The 23,128-nt window shown below is 37.5% G+C and overlaps 1 protein-coding gene across 8 annotated transcripts in view; it reads right to left on the minus strand.

Moving 5' to 3' along the window:
- LOC128684852 (1-acylglycerol-3-phosphate O-acyltransferase Pnpla3) overlaps positions 1 to 23,128 on the minus strand; it is a 122,224-nt gene that overhangs the window by 14,290 nt on the left and 84,806 nt on the right. For all 8 annotated transcript variants that reach the window (XM_053771159.2, XM_053771160.2, XM_053771155.2 and 5 more), the window contains 3 exons: positions 14,722 to 14,897; positions 5,708 to 5,868; positions 2,702 to 2,768 (listed from right to left, as the gene is read on the minus strand). In XM_053771159.2, the coding sequence (XP_053627134.1) occupies positions 2,702 to 2,768; positions 5,708 to 5,868; positions 14,722 to 14,897 (404 nt within the window). The remainder of the gene's footprint in view (positions 1 to 2,701; positions 2,769 to 5,707; positions 5,869 to 14,721; positions 14,898 to 23,128) is intronic.

Raw genomic sequence — 23,128 nt, forward strand, 5'->3', positions numbered from 1 at the left:
AACCCTCCCACTACTCATACTTGCACCAGCCCACCTTTCTGCTAATATTGCTTATATCTCACCCGAACTTCCTCCTCCCTTAGTTTATACACTCTCACCTCCCTCTTACTTGTTGTTGCCATTTTTCTCTTGTCCCATCTACCTCTTACTCTAACTGTAGCTACAACTAAATAATGATCCGATATATCAGTTGCCCCTCTATAAACGTGTACATCCTGGAACCTACCCATCAACCTTTTATACACCAATACATAATCTAACAAACTACTTTCATTACATGCTACATCATACCTTATATACTTATTTATCCTTTTTTTCATAAAATATGTATTACTTATTACCAAACCTCTTTCTACACATAGCTCAATTAAAGGCTCCCTATTTTCATTTACCCCTGGCACCCCAAATTTACCTACTACTCCCTCCACAACATTTTTACCCACTTTAGCATTGAAATCCCCAACCACAAGTACTCTCACACTTGGTTCAAAACTCCTCACGCATTCACTCAACATTTCCCAAAATCTCTCTCCTCTACACTTCTCTCTTCTTCAGGTGCATATACGCTTACTATAACCCACTTTTCACATTCAACCTTTATTTTACTCCACATAATCCTTGAATTAATATATTTATACTCCCTCTTTTCCTGCTACAGCTTATCATTCAACATTATTGCTACTCCTTCTTTAGCTCTAACTCTATTTGAAACCCCTGACCTAATCCCATTTATTCGTCTCCACTGAAACTCTCCCACCCCCTTCAGCTTTGTTTCACTTAAAGCCAAGACATCCAGCTTCTTCTCATTCATAACATCTACAATCATCTCTTTCTTATCATTCGCACAACATCCATGCACATTCAGACATCCCACTTTGACAATTTTCTTCTTATTATTCTTTTTAGTAATTATTACAGGAAAAGGGGTTACTAGCCCATTGTTCCCGGCATTTTAGTTGACTTTTACAACACGCATGGCTTACGGAGGAAAGATTCTTATTCCACTTCCCCATGGATATAAAAGGAAAAGTAATAAGACCAAGAACTATTAAGATAAAATCAAAGAAAACTCAGATGAGTGTGTATAAATAAATGTGTACATGTATGTGTAGTGTGACCTAAGTGTAAGTAGAAGTAGCAAGACATACCTGTAATCTTGCATATTTATGAGACAGACAAAAGACACCAGCAATCCTACCATCATGTAAAACAATTACAGGCTTTCGTTTAACACTCACTTCACAGGACGGTAGCACCTCCCTGGGTGGTTGCTGTCTACCAACCTATGTATACATAACTTTCTTTCTTCTTTCAACACACCGGCCGTATCCCACCGAGGCGGGGTGGCCCAAAAGGAAAAACGAAAGTTTCTCCTTTTACATTTAGTAATATATACAGGAGAAGAGGTTACTAGCCCCTTGCTCCCGGCATTTTAGTCGCCTCTTACAACACGCATGGCTTACGGAGGAAGAATTCTGTTCCACTTCCCCATGGAGATAAGAGGAAATAAACAAGAATAAGAACTAGAAAGAAAATAGAAGAAAACCCAGAGGGGTGTGTATATATGTGCTTGTACATGTATGTGTAGTGGGACCTAAGTGTAAGTAGAAGTAGCAAGACGTACCTGAAAACTTGCATGTTCATGAGACAGAAAAAAGGACACCAGCAATCCTACCATCATGTAAAACAATTACAGGCTTTCGTTTAACACTCACTTCACAGGACGGTAGCACCTCCCTGGGTGGTTGCTGTCTACCAACCTATGTATACATAACTATGTATATAAAAAAATTCACATCTTTCCTGATTGGAAGAGAATACATTAAAGAAAAATTTGCCCACCAATGAAATTTAAAAGTAATGAGTAACTTAAGGTATCTCACACATACAGTTCTACTCCCTGTAATTATTTTATATCATCCCATATAATGAACTGACAGATCATCCCATATAGTGAACTGACAGATCATCCCAATTAGCAAACTGACAGCTCTGCATCACTTAAAACTCTTTCTTGTTAAGAATTAATCTAAGTCTGCTCGAAATGCCTAGCCATGCTAGGTGTCCTAGTGGCCCCCTCTGTAATTAGTATTTTATAACATGTAAACCACACAATACCCAAAACCTGTAAACCTCACATTGTAACCCTTATAGAGAATAAACTTGAAATGAATTGAACTGAATTGAATTGAATTGAATTAAACTGTCCAAGCATAGATCTACGATTGCTCAAGTAGTGTTCCGAACGTAGATCTTCATTTTTGTTTTACATGCTTTCAAATGGAGAAAATCAAGGTCAGAGCGCTATGCGCGTAAATGTAGATCTACGTTTGGACAGTTGATGGGTTAAAGAACAGATCATGTACTTTTCCCAACTGGGCCACAAATAATAAATAAAAACTAGACAACATTTCAGTCTATTATGGACCATTATAAAGTCAGGATGGACTGAAAAGACATTTAGTATCTGTTTACAATTTGTAAGTTAGTTGTATATTGCTGCAGCCATGGTTCTATAACATACTTCTGAAAATACTTTTTTTATTTCATTCTAGTATAAATATTGAACACTTCACTCCTACAATACGGAATCAGAATATCTACCAAGGTCATTGATATCCAATGCGCATACTTTATAATACTGTATAAGCATATTAAAGTATTCATAAACTGATATAACTAGCGCAATCATTTAACTTACATATCATCCAGATCAAGAGTAAAGTCGAAGCTCTGACGATTATGAAGGTGTTGCATCTCCATGTCACCTGGAAGCCAAGAGTTTGATTGTAATTTATGAATCCTTCATCCAAAATAGAATATGTGCAAGGTAAAAAATAACATTCATTATAAACATTGTAGTTTGAGTACAGTATACTTTGGGAACACATCATCCTTGAGTATTTCTCTTAGTACTCTAAGTGCTCCTATCCTATCTGCTCATTTAAAAGCCCAGCCCTACACTCTGAAGGAGGGGTGGGGAGGTTGCAATCAGAGGGTAATCTGTGATGTCAGTACACTTCTGGAAAGATGGTGATTAAGTAAATGTGTTTTCCTCTTTGGGCCACCTAATCTTCTTGGGCAAAGGCTGTCAAGTTAAAGAAAAATACAACAGCTTTGATATAGAAAGAAACTAGGCACTTAAACAAACACGAGATACAAAATTCACTAAAGACCTTTTCATAGGATGGACGAAAGATAAAATATCTAGGAATAATAATATCAGATATTCCATGGGGAAGTGGAAAAGAATCCTTCCTCCATAAGTCATGCATGTCATCAGAGGCAACTAAAATGCTGAGAGCAAAGGGCTAGTGACCCCATCTGTATAAATTACTAAATTACCCTGCCTCGGTGGGAGACGACTGGTAAGTAATGTCAGATGACCAAGATACCACAATAAAACAAATGAATTCAAGGCTAGGAAAACGACAATTAAGCCTTTCAGGGGTCTGTCCCATAGATCTATGGCTTTGAAGCCAGGGTCCAAGCCGTAGATCTACACCATGAGCTCAGCTCACTCAGATAAGCTGTGAATGGTAAATTTGGGCCTAGATATGAGAGAATACATCTATGTGGTAAGTGTGCACCACATAAAACAAATCCTGCAGCAAGCAGTGCATAATGAGAGGAGAAAAACTGCGACTGTAATTTTGGATTAAAATAGCGACTTTGTGGTGTTTTTTCATATGATTTTTACAGTTGTATTCGCAATTTCTTGGTCTCATTTGATAGAATGGAAGATATGTTACAGAAATAGAGATGATTTTGATTTGTTTTAATACTCAAAAAGGCTTGAAACAGAGCTCAAATTAGTGGAAATGTTCAATTTTTGCCGATGTTCAAGAATAAACAAATGACATCATGTATCTAATACGCATCAGCTGGTGGGTCTAATATACATTCACAAATGTGCTGATATTATTTATACAATTATTACAATATTGCATAACAGTAAATCTTCTATTTTTTGGTATGAATAAAATTTCATTATGTGAATACAAAATAAAAATGGAATTAATTTGTAAAACCTGAAAACATAACTAATGAACAGAGGAAATGTTAGTTTAGTGCCAGGAATGCACTAAATGTTTATTCTGGACCCTATTTTGAAATTGGAATATTTTGAACTTTGTGTCAAATTGGCCAAATTACCAATTTCTGATCACTTTATTTGGTAATTGAAACAGTTGACTAAGCGATTTCTTGTGCTCAATCGATAAAATAGAAGTAATACTAGCAAAATAGCTAAAAATTTGGTCGACTGGAATAATGTAATTGGCCTAAAATGGGAGTCAAAGTTGGCAAAATCACTGATGCGTAAATATCACTGATGCATCAAAATTCACAAGAGTGTAATTTCATCAGTTTTCCATCAAATTTCATACTTTTTATTTTATTATCTTCAGAATAAGATTCTCTACCATTTCGTATGAAAAAATAACAAAATTTTTTTTTGAAAATTCTTTGACCCTGGCTGTCAATTTGAGATTTGACCTCTGGACCCTCAAAGGGTTAAGAGCAGAGGTCAGCAAACTTTTTTGGGTATTACCCTAAAATAAATTTGTGTACAGCGAAATTACCCACCAGAATTGAAAGTCCACAAAATCTGGAAAACACAAGGAGCATTCAAATTCAAAATAGTTTATTGAATCCATTTGTATGGAGAATACAGTCATACAAGCTGAAAAGTATGCATTATACGTGGTACAGCAACTATAAAAATAAAACAAAATTAACATAATAATAAATTGAAAAATAAACTGCATGAAATAAAAAACAGTAACAGACATATTTAATGAAAATCTTATTAGGGAAGTTAAGAATTTCACTGAAAACATTTTCACTTCAGGTTTTGGAGAAATGTTGTTTCACTTTTGACACAACAGCATCAAAATTGGGGTTTTTGATGCCAGAGCAATTTGGTTACCGATTTCTGCACTTTGTTTTTAAGTTAATGAGAGTGGAAAATCCTTGTTTGCAAATCAAATTTTTAGTTTTAGTAAGAAACTAAAAATTATTTATTTGAAAAAATATAGTTTTCATAATTTGCCTTGCTTATTAAATCATTTTTTTGTGCAATTTTATATATATGTTTACTGAGCCTTCATTATCCCTGAGATTTTCATTTTTACCCCATTTGGGGCAATGTACCCGTTCCCTGACTAGGATTTAGAGCATGAAGTCTTCCTCAAGAATAGAGGTCATGACAATGTCAGTATGTTTATTAAAGTATTTGTGCTTTTATGTCTAAAATATTACTTCTGTTCTAACAAATAAAGCATTCCATAATAATTCTGCTCTACAGGGCACTATCACCCAACACACTAATATCGAGCAGTGGATGGCCACCACTAATGTAACTGTGGTAGATTTTTTGCAAGGATCATAATAATGAATAATTCTGTAATCAATTTTTTTTTTTTTTTTTTTTTTTTTTTCGCCGGTATTCTCCCGGCCCGGGTCTTTTCCAAGTAGTGGTGACCCGGCCTTGGCTGTAATCAATGAATACTGTCTATTATTTCTGAATCAAATGATTCAGTAGATTTTCTGCTGTATTTCCAAAATTTGTTAAATTGAGGGTTCACTGATAATTACTGTAATTATTCTAGCATGCCAGCAACATTCAAATGAACTCATTTCTCTTTTCAAAAACCACAAGAAAAAATATCCAAGTTGATATCCTTATCTTGATTACTCTTCCCACCTGAAAACTGAGTGATGGCTAATTGGCAGGAGAACCTGCTTTCATGTCGGTGTTGATGCAATGGAGACAGCTTCGATGACTTTATGAGAGCCTGCACCAGAGCAATAATCTGATTCGCCAAGCTCTTGATATCACTGACTGTTGGGGCTGAACCAATGAACCTGTTGGGAAATAATAATTATCAAATAGCTTATATTTTATACTACTAATACAATATAAAATGTTATATATTTTTTTTCAACAAATCGGCCATATCCCACCAAGGAAGGGTTATAACATGTGTGTATTATATCTGAAAATAAAAGGAAAATATTTTTGTTTTTCTCTGTGTTATAAAAATGACAAATTCCTGAATGCATCATTTTATGAACACAAAACAAGAAGTTATTAAAATGTTAAATTAATTTTGTTATTTAGGCATATCATAACATTTATCTGAGACTAGAAATATAAACAAGAAAAGAACACACATAAGAAATTTAATAAATTTAGAGTCAAAAGTGGCATTTCTTAACAAAAAAATTTAATACAGAAGTGTTGTAAAAATATACATTTAAAAATTCTGCATAACCATTTATGGTACAATCACTTTTCTTAATGCCAACATTTTAGCACTTAGTTATGATTATAATAGTAATAATAATAATTAATGTCTACGCAAGTCTTTCATTTTAGCATTCTTACTCGGCAAGTCAATTTATCAATATGTATATACTATTTAGGTTAAGTAAGGCTGATGCCAATAAAAATTCAACCAATTATAATATAAATTAGCATAAACATATGTGCATAACATAACATAAAAGCACTGAGGCAGGATGGGGAACCAGACCAAACAAAACCCCTGGATAATGTAAGATGCTGACTAACCAAGCACCGGTTAACTGATGATTCACCAGTACTGTATAAGATATCCCGTAGCTCGATCGCTAGCACACTTAGCTCACACACTGTGGTCCAGGGTTCGATCCCCAGTACGGCTGGACATGTTTCCTTACGATACCTGCTGTCTAATGTTCACCCATCAGTAAAACGGATACCTAGGTATTAGTCGACTGGTGTGGGTCACATCCAGGGAACAAAATTAATCTAATTTGCCCGAGATGCTCTGTGTAACACGGGGTTTTCTATATAGTAGTATGTCATTGATGTCAACTAGGACTGTATACCTTGTACATGTACTTGTAGAAATAAAGATATAGTAGTATTATTATGTATTATTATTATTATTATCAAGAGATGAATATGAATACATATGAAACAAAACTCATAAAATTTGTTTAAAGGATTTTTTTCATGAAAAAAAGAGGGTTCAAAATTATGAGTGCATATAAATATATTTCAAGATTTTTAATGATCAAGATGTGCAGAATACAAAAGTTAGAATATTTTCTTTTTTTCAACACACCGACCATATCCCATCAAGGCAGGGTGGCCCAAAAAGAAATAACAAGAGTTTCTCTTTTCAAATTTAGTAATTTATACAGGAGAAGGGGTTACTAGCCCCTTGCTCCCGGCATTTTAGTCGCCTCTTACAACACGCATGGCTTACGGAGGAAGAATTCTGTTTCACTTCTCCATGGAGATAAGAGGAAATAAACAAGAACAAGAACTAGAAAGAAAATAGCAGAAAACCCAGAGGGGTGTGTATATATGTGCTTGTACATGTATGTGTAGTGTGACCTAAGTGTAAGTAGAAGTAGCAAGACATACCTGAAATCTTGCATGTTCATGAGACAGAAAAAAAAGACACCAGCAATCCTACCATCATGTAAAACAATTACAGGCTTTCATTTTACACTCAGTTGGCAGGATGGTAGTACCTCCCTGGGTGGTTGCTGTCTACCACCTTACTACCTATAAAAAGTTAGAATATATTTATAAATATTTTGCTACTTTTATAAAGATTCTAACCTCAAATTTCAGGTAGAATTCTAGGATGGAGGACTGCATACAGTACCCATACTTCTTCAGTCTAGGTTTGCTAATGAAAAATGTACAGTATAACTACTACAGTGGAACCTCAAATTTCAAACTTAATCCGTTCCAGGAGCTAGTTCTAAATTCGAAAAGTCTGAAATTCGAAGCAACATTTCCCATAAGAAATAATGGAAATACAATTAATCCGTTCCAGAAACCCAAAAATATTCACAAAAAAAAATACATTTTATAGAGATTAATTAGTTTTACATACACACAACAAATGCTATAACCTTTAATTATGTATAGTAATATAAAATAACATTTTTACTTACCTTTATTGAAGATTGGTGATGGCATCTGGAAGATAGGGAGGAGGAGAGAGGGAGTTGGGGTTATTGTTTGGAAGGAGAATCCCCCACCATGAGGACTTCCGGTATCAAAGCCCTCTCTGGGGTTGCTTCCCTTCTCTGTATTTTAATGCCACTAGGACCAGCTTGAGAGTCATTGGACCCCAGTCTCACAAAATAACTGTCTACAGTCGTCTGTTTCTGTCTCACAAAATAACTATCCACAGTCGTCTGTTTGTCTTACAAAATAACTGTCCACAATCGTCTGTTTGTCTCACAAAACTCCACAGTCGTCTGTTTCTGTCTCACAAAATAACTGTCCACAGTTGTCTGTCTCACAAAATAACTGTCCACAATCGTCTGTCTCACAAAATAACTCCACTGTCATCTGTTTCTGTCTCACAAAATAACTGTCCACAGTCGTCTGTTTCTGTCTCACAAAATAACTGTCCACAGTCGTCTGTTTGTCTCACAAAATAACTCCACAGTTGTCTGTTTCTGTCTCACAAAATAACTGTCCACAATCGTCTGTTTGTCTCACAAAATAACTCCACAGTTGTCTGTTTCTGTCTCACAAAATAACTGTCCACAGTCGTCTGTTTGTCTCACAAAATAACTGTCCACAGTCGTCTGTTTCTGTCTCACAAAACTGTCCACAATCGTCTGTTTGTCTCACAAAATAACTCCACAGTCATCTGTTTCTGTCTCACAAAATAACTGTCCACAGTCGTCTGTTTCTGTCTCACAAAATAACTGTCCACAGTCGTCTGTACATCCTGGCAAGCTCAACAAGTCTCACTCCAATCTCATACTTCTGTATTATTTCCTTCTTCACATCCATGGTGTTTCTCACTTTCTTTACCACAGGGGTACCGCTAGCAAGTTTCTTTGGGCCCATGGCAGCTTATTTCACAGCCCCACAAGCACTAAACACAATTAAATAATCGTAAAATGTGTGAATGAGATCGCAGGTTAGTGTTCACTCAAGCATAAACAAAGCTAGACTGCTCACGGCGCCTGCGCGGGGACGCGGACAGAGCGGGTCAGCGGACAGGTCCCATACCTGGCGGTCCGAAAATAGGGGCACATTCGATAATAGGGACACAGTTTGTCCAAAAAAATGGTCTTATTTTTGAAACGTTCGATATGTGATACGTTCGATTTTTGAGGTTCCACTGTATATGTACAGTATAACTACTGTGTGTACAGTATAACTACTGTATGTACAGTATAACTACTGTATGTACAGTATAACTACTGTATGTACAGTATAACTACTGTATGTACAGTATAACTACTGTATGTACAGTATAACTACTGTATGTACAGTATAACTACTGTATGTACAATATAATTACTGTATGTACAGTATAACTACTGTATGTACAGTATAACTACTGTATGTACAGTATAACTACTGTATGTACAGTATAACTACTGTATGTACAGTATAACTACTGTATGTACAGTATAACTACTGTATGTATAGTATAACTACTGTATGTATAGTATAACTACTGTATGTACAGTATAACTACTGTATGTACAGTATAACTACTGTATGTACAGTATAACTACTGTATATACAATATAACTACTGTATGTACAGTATAACTACTGTATGTACAGTATAACTACTGTATGTACAGTATAACTACTGTATGTACAATATAACTACTGTATGTACAGTATAACTACTGTATGTACAGTATAACTACTGTATGTACAGTATAACTACTGTATGTACAGTATAACTACTGTATGTACAATATAACTACTGTATGTACAGTGTAACTACTGTATGTACAGTGTAACTACTGTATATATAGCTGTATAGCCCTTGTGGCTTAGCGCTTCTTTTTTTGATTATAATAATAATAGTACTGTATATATCACTACTGTATGCACAGTGTAACTACTGTATGTACAATATAACTACTGTATGTACAGTGTAACTACTGTATATATAACTACTGTATGCACAGTGTAACTACTGTATGTACAATATAACTACTGTATGTACAGTGTAACTACTGTATATATAACTAGTGTATGCACAGTGTAACTACTGTATGTACAGTGTAACTACTGTATATATAACTACTGTATGCACAGTGTAACTACTGTATGTACAATATAACTACTGTATGTACAGTGTAACTACTGTATATATAACTACTGTATGCACAGTGTAACTACTGTATGTACAGTATAACTACTGTATGTACAATATAACTACTGTATGTACAGTATAACTACTGTATGTACAGTATAACTACTGTATGTACAGTATAACTACTGTATGTACAGTATAACTACTGTATGTACAGTATAACTACTGTATGTACAATATAACTACTGTATGTACAGTATAACTACTGTATGTACAGTATGACTACTGTATGTACAGTATAACTACTGTATATACAGTATAACTACTGTATGTACAGTATGACTACTGTATGTACAGTATAACTACTGTATGTACAGTATAACTACTGTATGTACAGTATAACTACTGTATGTACAGTATAACTACTGTATGTACAGTATAACTACTGTATGTACAGTATGACTACTGTATGTACAGTATAACTACTGTATGTACAGTATGACTACTGTATGTACAGTATAACTACTGTATGTACAGTATGACTACTGTATGTACAGTATAACTACTGTATGTACAGTATGACTACTGTATGTACAATATAACTACTGTATGTACAGTATAACTACTGTATGTACAATATAACTACTGTATGTACAATATAACTACTGTATGTACAGTATAACTACTGTATGTACAGTATAACTACTGTATGTACAGTATAACTACTGTATGTACAGTATAAATACTGTATGTACAGTATAACTACTGTATGTACAGTATAACTACTGTATGTACAGTATAACTACTGTATGTACAATATAACTACTGTATGTACAGTATAACTACTGTATGTACAGTATAACTACTGTATGTACAGTATAACTACTGTATGTACAGTATGACTACTGTATGTACAGTATAACTACTGTATGTACAGTATGACTACTGTATGTACAGTATGACTACTGTATGTACAGTATAACTACTGTATGTACAGTATAACTACTGTATGTACAGTATAACTACTGTATGTACAGTATAACTACTGAATGTACAGTATAACTACTGTATGTACAATATAACTACTGTATGTACAGTATAACTACTGTACGTACAATATAACTACTGTATGTACAATATAACTACTGTATGTACAATATAACTACTGTATGTACAATATAACTACTGTATGTACAATATAACTACTGTATGTACAATATAACTACTGTATGTACAATATAACTACTGTATATACAATATAACTACTGTATGTACAATATAACTACTGTATGTACAATATAACTACTGTATGTACAATATAACTACTGTATGTACAATATAACTTTCCTGTTTATCACTTTATTATCTTTGCTAAAAAATTTGCTGAACTGATTTTTAATCAATTACTTGACAGCTCATATACAAATATGTCCTTACAGTATATAATCACAAATTATTTTACCATGAATGTAATAATAAGTATATGTCATAACCAACACTCCATGGAATTTGCATGAAAAATTAAATGCAAGTAAAATAATATAATGTATTTTTAAATATTTAGCAAGCTTGACCTTTCAATGTCTATACCTGGCATAAAAAGATTACGACAGTCATCATAACTCAATAAATTCACACTACACGACTCATCCTTCCTCTACTAGTCTTGCTCACTGGAAAATATCTACCATCAACTGGAGCTCTAAGAAATGCACATCTTTAAAGGAGACCTTCATTCAACTACCTCAGTCACCACCATTAAACCTGGAAAGTGGTCAAAACCAAGTCTAACTGCCTCTCCCTCCCATCAGCTACAGTATATCAGGTGGGTCAGTGCTTAGCAATTATGGAGCTGTAGCACTAACAATGCTGGCTGTTTAGCCCTCAGGTGGGTACTGCATATTAACTGTTAAATGCTCTCTGCAGCTCTACGAGACACAATGACTCCTTTCATTGCTCTCTTCCTTGTTGCCACAGTAGTACAGATCAACCTTATATTCCCATCCATGTCCCATCCTTACCTGGAATGCAAGGCTGGCTATCTACAAGAAGCAAGGCATGTCATAAGGTCAAAAACTAGCTAATCTCTGACAGGATGGCAACCTACACAAGTATTTCTTATTTCAGCATGACCCATGATTCTGACCATCCCATGCTGAACTCCAATTCCTCTATCTCATCACTATAAAGCAGCTGCCTGCTTCTTTGCTGAGGAGAACCTCAGATGCAGGCCAAAATATTTAATTTAGCTTTCTGAATATTTTGCCTGATAGTGGATTTACATTACATTTACATAAATGTACAAAGTATATGTATGTGTACGTATATGTAAGTATAGGTACGTGTGTATGTACACACCTGTATGAGTGTACACACATGGAAAAAATTATAATGGCATACTAAATACTCGGAGGTCGTGACAGATTTGAGATAGAATTTTAGAGGTAGTGCAGATAGTCACAAGGATGTCAGGAAGTATTTCTTCAGCCTCAAAATGGTCAAAGGTAAAAATGATCTGGACAAATAAAGTGGTAGAGGCAAGGTCCATACCTAGCTCTGATAATAAGTATGATAGGACTCACAAGGCTGGAAGGGGATAAAGCCAGTAATGGCCAGTTAAGAGGCAGGACTAGGAGCCAAGACTAAACCTCTGTAACCATAAATAGGAAAGTACAAATAGGCAAGGCCAGACTCAGCAAAAACTTGAGAACGACATAGCAGCAAGGGCCGTGGTCAGAGAGTCTCAAAACTCCAGACTGTCGCGTTAGCCACTGGCTAACACGACGGTCTGGAGTTTTGAGACTCTGACCGCGGGATCAAACCCCACCCGTGGTATGGTATGTTTGCAATCGTGTCATTACGATTTCGTGAGTCAAGAAAGACAACTGTAAAATACCAAGTAATTCAACTAAAGAAGGGAGAACAGTTCACAAAAAATGACATGACAGTCAGTGAAGTGCTGACTGAATGATTTGAAGAGATCTCAGTGGAAATGGGGCAATGCCAGCAAGCCTATGGAAACAGGGTACAATAACAGGTACTGGATGCCATATGCACAAAAGGGGTAAGAGGTAAAGTAACTTTTGTTGGATCTGGGTACATCAAAGGCAAAGGAACCTAACCAGATGACACCATGGATTCTGCAAGAGGGAGCAGAAGCACTATCTGAACCACTAGCTAAGATCTACAAGTCAATGAATACAAGACAGTTGCCAGAGATCTGGACGACAGCAAATATAGCCCCTAATTTAAGAAAGGAATTTCTTTGACATGCATACCATGCAAGGCATATAATGGATTAGTAATTATCAGTTTGAGAGTGGTAGAACACTTGGAGAGAAGTGGTTTCATAAACAATAATCAGCACAGGTGCAGAGATAACAAATCTTTTTACCAACCTGTTAGGATTCTGTGACAGAGTAACAGATGTGAGGCATGAAATAAAGGAATAGATGGATTGCAGAGTGATTGTCAGGGAAGATACAAAGACACATCAGAATGGAGAAGACTAACTAAGAGGGTTCCACAAGGATCAGTATTAGAACCAGTGTTCTTTCTGGTTTATGCATAAGATATACCAGTTGGGATTAAGTCAGATGTATCATTCTTTGCTGATGATGAAAAATTAATAAGGAGAATAAACACAGAGGACAGAGATAGACTCCAAACAGATATGGACAAACTGAAAGATTGGTCAGATAAGTGGTTGCTTTAATTCAACTCCAGCAAAGGCAAGGTAATGCAGATTGGAGAAGGGGCAAGAAAAATCAAACATGGATTATAAACTCAGAGGACAGAGGCTGCAGACCTCACTCAAAGAGAAAGACCTAGGGGTAAGCACAGTAGATGGTATATTACCAAGAGGCTCACACGAGCTAAATGACCTATGCAGCCAATGCTTGTCTGGCAAATCTAAAGAGTGGCCTTCAGGAATCTTTAACAGTTTTTCTGAGCCCTTTATACAACATATGTCAGGCCCATCTTGGAGTATGCAGTACCAGTATAGAGTCCACACCTGAAAATGTTAAGAAAATGAAGAAAGTACAGAAGCATAGAATGAGGCTTGTTCTAGAACTAAGGGGTATGAGCAATGATGAGAAACTAACTGAAGTGAATCTAATGCCATTGGAGGATAGAAGAACCACGGCAGACATGATAACAACATACAGAATACTCAAGAGGAATTGATAGGATGGACAGGAACTGGTTGTTTTGAGGCAAGAAACAGTACTCTGGGACACAACTGTTAGTTAAAGACACAGATAAGTCACAGAGATGTTAGGAAGGATTTCTACAGTCACAGAGTGGTTGGGAGGTAGAATGATCTCAATAAAGATGTGATGGAGGCAGATTCTATATGTACATAGTTTTAATAACAGGTACAATAAGAGCCCATGAGGCTAGGAGGGAGTGAATCTGAAAAGCAGCACACTGAGAGGCAGGATCAGGAACTAAGACTCAACTCTAGTAACCCCATATAGAAGAGTACATATAAGAAAATACATGCACAGAACATACAATGCTGTATATACATATCCAAACAGATTATGTAAGTGTAACACCAACAGAACCCCCATCATATAAACAGTGAATCATTGCTTCAAGAATTAAAGAAAATTAAAAACACTCACTTGAGGAAGGCAGCATATGCAACATCGATGGGTAAGATATAGGGCAATGTGAGTATTGACAAGAGCTTCATAGACTTGTGTTTGAAGACCCAATTCATAAGACCTTGGTTTGCCTTGTTGATAGCATCTTGCAGAATACATCCAACTGCTTCTGGCAACTGGTCAATGATGGCTTCCTGTTGAGAGGTTTTGCATTAAAAGTAGCATTCTTGCAAACTTAAAAGAACATCAATTATAATTTTCATGATACCAAGTAAACTGTATATGAAAGCCAAAAACCTTTGATTAATGAATTTTCTAAAGTTCTAACTAAATAACACACATACTGCATTCTGGATACTAAACCAAATACATTAACTGTAGGGGAATTGTAATGAAAAAAACTCTGATTCTTGTAACTTCTTTAACATGCTTGATATGAAGACTTTTCAAATTATTACTCCAAGAGTTAACAACATGCTGGTTTTTGTTTATACAAGCTTCTGTCCAATGCATGTGTGGAGTCTTGGAAATTTTGTTGCCTGAATTTTGATGTTTTCTAGAGTCTAGTGAAAATTCCAATCTTGAAAACTAAAGTTGTGGTGCTCTACAACTGATAGGTCCACAAAGTATACCATGGTTGACACCAGGACCAGTTGCTCCACCACCGGCTCCCCCACCAGAAAGCTGGGTGTAATACTGGCAGGAAGTTGCCTTATTCATTTCAAATTTATTACAATATCATGATACAAACAATGGAATTCAGCCACAAAGCACACTATGTAGATTTAACCCAATATAATCAGTGTGACTTATTTTCACATTTTGATGAGTATGACACCTTGAAACAATTGTAATATAAGATTTTCTAGTAAATAAATGTTTTATAGTGGTCTTGAAGACACAGGTTTTAGGCACATAGAAATTACATTATGTTTATATAATCCAGGATATTCTCTCAAACCTAAATACATACTGTATATAACGTTAATAGTTAACCTAGTAGAGCCAAATACAGTGAACCCTCAGTTATCAGTTGTTCCTGTTATCAGACAACTCGGTTATAGGCCGCCGGTTTTTTGGCTACCGGTTATCAGCTGTCATTTCGTTTATTGGCTGTATGGGACACGTCCATCTGCCTGCCTAGCCACTTGCATGTCAGTTTGGCTGTGTCTCTGGGCATATGAGGAAGCTTCTGCTCATTCATCCAAACATTTCGCTCTACATTCATTGTTTTTGGTGGTTTTTTGAAGTGCAACTGCGAAATAACCATGGCTCCGAAGAAAGTTCCTTTGGTAAAGAAAGTGAGAAATATAATAGAATTTAAAAAAAGAATTTGTAGCAAAGTACAGGAGTGGTGGTTGTAGAGGGTGGTAGTGATAGTGGTAGAGGGTGGTAGTGGTTGTGATGGTAGTAGAGGATGGTAGTGGTAGAGGGTGGTTGTGGTTGTGATGGTGGTAGTGGTTGTGATGGTGGTAGAGGGTAGAAGTGATAGAGGGTGGTAGTGATAGTGGTAGAGGGTGGTAGTGGTTGTGATGGTGGTAGAGGGTGGTTGTGATGGTGGTAGAGGGTGGTTGTGATGGTGGTAGAGGGTGGTTGTGATGGTGGTAGAGGGTGGTTGTGATGGTGGTAGAGGGTGGTTGTGATGGTGGTAGAGGGTGGTTGTGATGGTGGTAGAGGGTGGTTGTGATGGTGGTAGAGGGTGGTTGTGATGGTGGTAGAGGGTGGTAGTGATAGTGGTAGAGGGTGGTAGTGATGATGGTAGAGGGTGGTAGTGATGGTGGTAGAGAGTAGAGCTGCAAGACCTTCCTCTGGAACAGCAACAGACCATAGCTGAGGAAACTGCTTCAGAGGAGGAGGAAGAGAGAGGGGAGAATGTGAGTTGCAAGGACAGTGACTCTCAAGCCTCTCTCCTCCTCCCTATCTTCCATAAACCAAGAAGAGTCTTCAATAAAGGTATGTAATACTGATTTAATTGTTTATGCATTTATTTTATTTAGTTCTCATTCCTGGAGTGGAACCACAGTCGATGGCCTCCACTCCAAACCAACAGATACAGATACTAATGCCGGAAAAAAAATCCCCCCCCAGTACCAACAATACCACCAGTCCGATAACATTCTTCTTTGCAAATATACAGGGTCTAAAGCCAGCAACAAACAACAAAATACCTTTCATCCGTGGACTGCTTGCAGAGGCAAAGGCAATGTTCGCGGCTTTCACTGAGACCCACATAAAGGATCACTTGGACAATGAAATATGGATCCCAGGTTACAACCTATACAGATGTGACAGAGTGAACAGGCAAAAAGGGGGGGTTGGCCTGTACATTGCAGAGTCACTTGTTTGCACAGAACTGCTTAATGCCTCAAATGACGTAGTGGAAGTTTTAGCAGTAAAGGTCGAGAACCAAAACCTAGTCATTGTGGTAGTCTACAAGCCTCCGGATGCAACATCCCAGCAATTCCAGGAACAGCTGTTAAAAATTGACCACTGTCTGGAAAATCTTCCAGCTCCTGCACCCAACATCTTGCTCCTGGGGGATTTCAACTTAAGGCACCTAAAATGGAGGAATATAGCAAATAATATTGTTGCAGTAATAACACCAGGAGGCAGCTCTGATGAAAACTCACACTCACACGAGCTTTTAAATCTCTGCACAAAATTCAATTTAAACCAGCAAATAATAGAGCCTACTAGACTGGAGAATACACTAGACCTCATATTCACTAACAATGATGATCTGATAAGAAATGTCACCATATCAAAAACAATATACTCAGATCACAACATAATTGAGGTTCAGACATGTATGCGAGGAGCCCCAGACCGACAAAATGAGACTAGTCACGAGGGAGCATTCACCAAATTCAACTTCAATAACAAAACCATAAAGTGGGACCAAGTAAACCAAGTCCTAACCGATATAAGCTGGGAAGTTATACTAAGCAACACAGACCCAAACTTATGCCTAGAACAGATTAACTCGGTGGCACTCGATGTATGCACAAGGCTTATTCTAAGAAAAAGGAGGAGTAGATGTAAAATAGAAAGAGACAGGCGCTCCCTTTACAGGCGACGGAAAAGAATAACAGAGCGGCTAAAAGAGGTCAATATATCTGAAATGCGCAGGGAGACACTGGTCAGAGAAATAGCAAGCATCGAACTTAAGCTAAAAGAATCCTTTAGGAGTCAGGAATCGCGGGAAGAACTAAAAGCTATAAATGAAATCGAAAGAAACCCAAAGTATTTCTTCTCCTATGCCAAATCAAAATCGAGAACAACGCCCAGTATTGGGCCCCTACTTAAACAAGATGGGTCCTACACAGATGACAGCAAGGAAATGAGTGAGCTACTCAAGTCCCAATATGACTCAGTTTTTAGCAAGCCGCTAACCAGACTGAGAGTCGAAGATCAAAATGAATTTTTTATGAGAGAGCCACAAAATTTGATTAACACAAGCCTATCCGATGTTATCCTGACGCCAAATGACTTCGAACAGGCGATAAATGACATGCCCATGCACTCTGCCCCAGGGCCAGACTCATGGAACTCTGTGTTCATCAAGAACTGCAAGAAGCCCCTATCACGAGCCTTTTCCATCCTATGGAGAGGGAGCATGGACACGGGGGTCGTCCCACAGTTACTAAAAACAACAGACATAGCCCCACTCCACAAAGGGGGCAGTAAAGCAACAGCAAAGAACTACAGACCAATAGCACTAACATCCCATATCATAAAAATCTTTGAAAGGGTCCTAAGAAGCAAGATCACCACCCATCTAGAAACCCATCAGTTACACAACCCAGGGCAACATGGGTTTAGAACAGGTCGCTCCTGTCTGTCTCAACTACTGGATCACTACGACAAGGTCCTAAATGCACTAGAAGATAAAAAGAATGCAGATGTAATATATACAGACTTTGCAAAAGCCTTCGACAAGTGTGACCATGGCGTAATAGCGCACAAAATGCGCGCTAAAGGAATAACAGGAAAAGTCGGTCGATGGATCTATAATTTCCTCACTAACAGAACACAGAGAGTAGTCGTCAACAGAGTAAAGTCCGAGGCAGCTACGGTGAAAAGCTCTGTTCCACAAGGCACAGTACTAGCTCCCATCTTGTTCCTCATCCTCATATCCGACATAGACAAGGATGTCAGCCACAGCACCGTGTCTTCCTTTGCAGATGACACCCGAATCTGCATGACAGTGTCTTCCATTGCAGACACTGCAAGGCTCCAGGCGGACATCAACCAAATCTTTCAGTGGGCTGCAGAAAACAATATGAAGTTCAACGATGAGAAATTTCAATTACTCAGATATGGTAAACATGAGGAAATTAAATCTTCATCAGAGTACAAAACAAATTCTGGCCACAAAATAGAGCGAAACACCAACGTCAAAGACCTGGGAGTGATTATGTCGGAGGATCTCACCTTCAAGGACCATAACATTGTATCAATCGCATCTGCTAGAAAAATGACAGGATGGATAATGAGAACCTTCAAAACTAGGGAGGCCAAGCCCATGATGACACTCTTCAGGTCACTTGTTCTATCTAGGCTGGAATATTGCTGCACTCTAACAGCACCTTTCAAGGCAGGTGAAATTGCCGACCTAGAAAATGTACAGAGAACTTTCACGGCGCGCATAACGGAGATAAAACACCTCAATTACTGGGAGCGCTTGAGGTTTCTAAACCTGTATTCCCTGGAACGCAGGAGGGAGAGATACATGATTATATACACCTGGAAAATCCTAGAGGGACTAGTACCGAACTTGCACACGAAAATCACTCACTACGAAAGCAAAAGACTTGGCAGACGATGCACCATCCCCCCAATGAAAAGCAGGGGTGTCACTAGCACGTTAAGAGACCATACAATAAGTGTCAGGGGCCCGAGACTGTTCAACTGCCTCCCAGCACACATAAGGGGGATTACCAACAGACCCCTGGCAGTCTTCAAGCTGGCACTGGACAAGCACCTAAAGTCAGTTCCTGATCAGCCGGGCTGTGGCTCGTACGTTGGTTTGCGTGCAGCCAGCAGCAACAGCCTGGTTGATCAGGCGCTGATCCACCAGGAGGCCTGGTCACAGACCGGGCCGCGGGGGCGTTGACCCCCGAAACTCTCTCCAGGTAAACTCCAGGTTGTGTATGTAAAACTAGTATAATTAATCTTTAAAAAAAAAAATGATTTTTTGTGAATATTTTTGGGTGTCTGGAATGGATTAATTGTATTTATATTAATTCTTATGGGAAGTATGTATTATTTCAGTTTTCGGCCATTTTGGTTTTAGGCCGAGCTTCTGGAACGGATTACGGCCGATAACCGAGGGTCCACTGTTTACCTGGAGTTTACCTGGAGAGAGTTCCGGGGGTCAACGCCCCCGCGGCCCGGTCTGTGACCAGGAACAACTTTATTTCTATAAAATGGAGTATTGTATAGCATACAATTAGGATAAATGACATGTATAAACTATTTTATAGAAAGCCCCTCATTATGCAAGGTATTTCGGGCAGCCTTAAAACTATCTTATAATTACTGGACAATGAAACATAGTACACGAGAATAAAAATACTTAGTTTATATATTGAAGGTATACAGTAATTCAATATAAAATTCTAATTAGAAATACTAAAAAAAATTAAGGATGAAGTTAGGTACCTGAATTGATACAAAGAATGCCTTTCTAGTAATAAATGAGAGTTGGAGGAAGGATGGAACAAGATTAGGAACAATATTGGATGAGACAGAGGGTTTCAGGATTTGTTCAACATTACAGATTGTTGCTAGGATTGAGGTAAGGAGGTGTTTTTTAACAGTAGCTTTAAAGTGGTTGGCAGATAGGGAACCTCTGGAATTTTCGAACAAACAGTTCAAGATTAAGCACACTGAGTTTTTACACAGGCTGAGTCAAACATGAAGAATATCAGAGATTTTTTGTATCTAGTATTATGCCTATGAGTTCTATTGCAGCTATCAAGAAAGAGTTTCAGGGCAGGATTGATATTAGAATTGATTGCCTCGTAAATGTAGCATGCACTGTAAAAGAAGTCTAGCATTTTTATAATTGTATCATTTGTGTTTCTATTTGGTGTGAAGCCAAACCGGCAGGGAGTTAAGTATACTGAGTGATGCTAGAAAAGAGCATAATCTTTTCTATGACTAATTTCAATGTTTTGAGGAATATTACACCCTTAACAATTGTAATATCATAAGTGTTCCTTGTACAGGAAGGCCCTGCTTTACAGCACTTCAACAATACAGCTGTTTTCAATTACAGTATATACACCCATTCTTTATATATTCAGGCTACCAACAATAAATATATTCATCACTCACTATAAGCTAAGTATGAAAATATTTTAAGGTGCTAGTACCATCCGGCTTACATCCGAGCCTGGTTCCAACCAACATAAGTCAAAATGGACGCAAGTCGAACCTTAGAAAATTGCCGACATACTGGATAGGGCATAATGTCAAACCTTTGCTATATAAAGTACCTACATAGTATTGTATGTTACTTTTTACTAAATATTTTACTACTGTATATCAACATAACAGCTATTGTAATGATTTTATTTTGATTATTTTTGTATTTAATTTTTTACTTTACTTTTTATGCTTTTAGTACTGTATTTTATATATACAGTACAGTACAGTACAGTACAGTTAATACAGTATGATGCTGCTGATAGGGCAGGATAACTCAAAGTGATGCTGCCTGAGTGATGTGAGAGCTCTCCCGAGATGGCTCGTTGCCGCGAGAAGCAGTCAACTGTTGTATGGTGGTATGCATCAGCCCGCCCAGCCCTGCTGCCAGGTGCACAGTCATAAGGACAAGTGGTCTTATGTCGAGCATGTTGTAAATCGGATGGTACTATTAAGTACTGTATATGCGTTTTTTTGGCTTAGTTCTTCCCTTCTTCTTCAACAAACTGGCCATATCCCACCAAGGCAGGGTGGCCCAAAAATAAAAATGAAAGTCTCTCTTTTTAAATTTAGTAATATATACAGGAAAAGGGGTTACTAGCCCCTTGCTCTCGGCATTTTAGTTGCTTCTTACAACCCGCATGGCTTATGGAGGAAGAATTCTGTTCCACTCTCCCATGGAGATAAGCGGAAATTAACAAGAACAAGAACTAGTACAAAAATAAAAGAAAACCCAGAGGGGTAAGTATATATGTGCTTGTACATGCATGTTTAGTGTGACCTAAGTACGTATAAGCAGAAGTAGCAAGACATACCTGACAGAAAAAAAAAGACACCAGCAATCCTACCATCATGTAAAACTATTACAGGATTCCATTTCACACTCACTTGACAGGATGGTAGTACACGTACCTCCCTGGACAACTGCTGTCTACCAACCTAAAGGCTTAGCACTATTGCTCACTTAATATATGATAGTGTAAACATTTAATCAGGCTTTTATATGCATTTGAAAGTGAAAAAATAATATACAGTGGTACCTTGACTTACGAGTGCCCCAACTTATGAGTTTTCCGAGTTATGAGCTCTCAGTTGGTCGATTTTTTGCTTTGAGTTGTGAGGCAAAATCCAAGTTACGAGCGAGCTTCAGATACGCCGCCACTTGCAGGAGATACCGAGGAAATATCAAAAACCTTGATAATAACTAATGTGTAACATCCTTTCAATTTTGATACCACTGGTAATGTCATCCTGCCAGAATGTTCTATAATGTATGCCCTAAGTAAAGAGAAACAATTCTGGAACATGTTCTGTCTGTGTGTGTCTGTCTGTCTCTATCTCTGTCTCTGTCTATCTCTGTCTGTCTCACAGGTACACAGTTATACATAGTGTAAATTACCTAGGATAACTAAAAACTCCAGACAAAGTGCTATACTATGCTTGTACGTAGATATAAGGCATAATAAGCATGACTAGCGAGTAATATACGTTTTCACTTGTTCAGGAATCAGACGTGATGACTCTACATCGTGTGTAATACCTGTTGGTTCATGAGAGGCTCTCTCTCTGAGACTGAGATAAGTAGAGAGACAGGAAGACAGAGACACAGGCAGACAGAAAGACAGATAAGCAGAGACAGAGATAAACAGACAGAGCTAGACAGATTGACAGACAGACAGATAGAAACACAGATAGACAGAAACAAACAGACAGACAGACACATTTATGTGTAACAGTGAAAAATAAAGCCAAGGCAGTGCATAATCATCAAATGTCATTCCACTGCTGCACTGTCAGCAGTGGAGTGACACTCATCTTACACCGTGTTTCAAGGAGTTTCATATATACTCCAGCATTTCTAAAACATTGCTGGGACCTGGCAAAAAAAGGCAAAAATCATTTCTAATTTATAAATACATTTTTCTTATTTAAAAACCCGTAACAAAAAAATTGGGGTGGGTTTTAGGGGGCCGGAATGGATTAATGGCATTTC

The sequence above is a fragment of the Cherax quadricarinatus genome, chromosome 5, assembly GCF_038502225.1.
Source record: "Cherax quadricarinatus isolate ZL_2023a chromosome 5, ASM3850222v1, whole genome shotgun sequence".
In the NCBI taxonomy this organism is placed as follows: Eukaryota; Metazoa; Arthropoda; class Malacostraca; order Decapoda; family Parastacidae; genus Cherax; species Cherax quadricarinatus.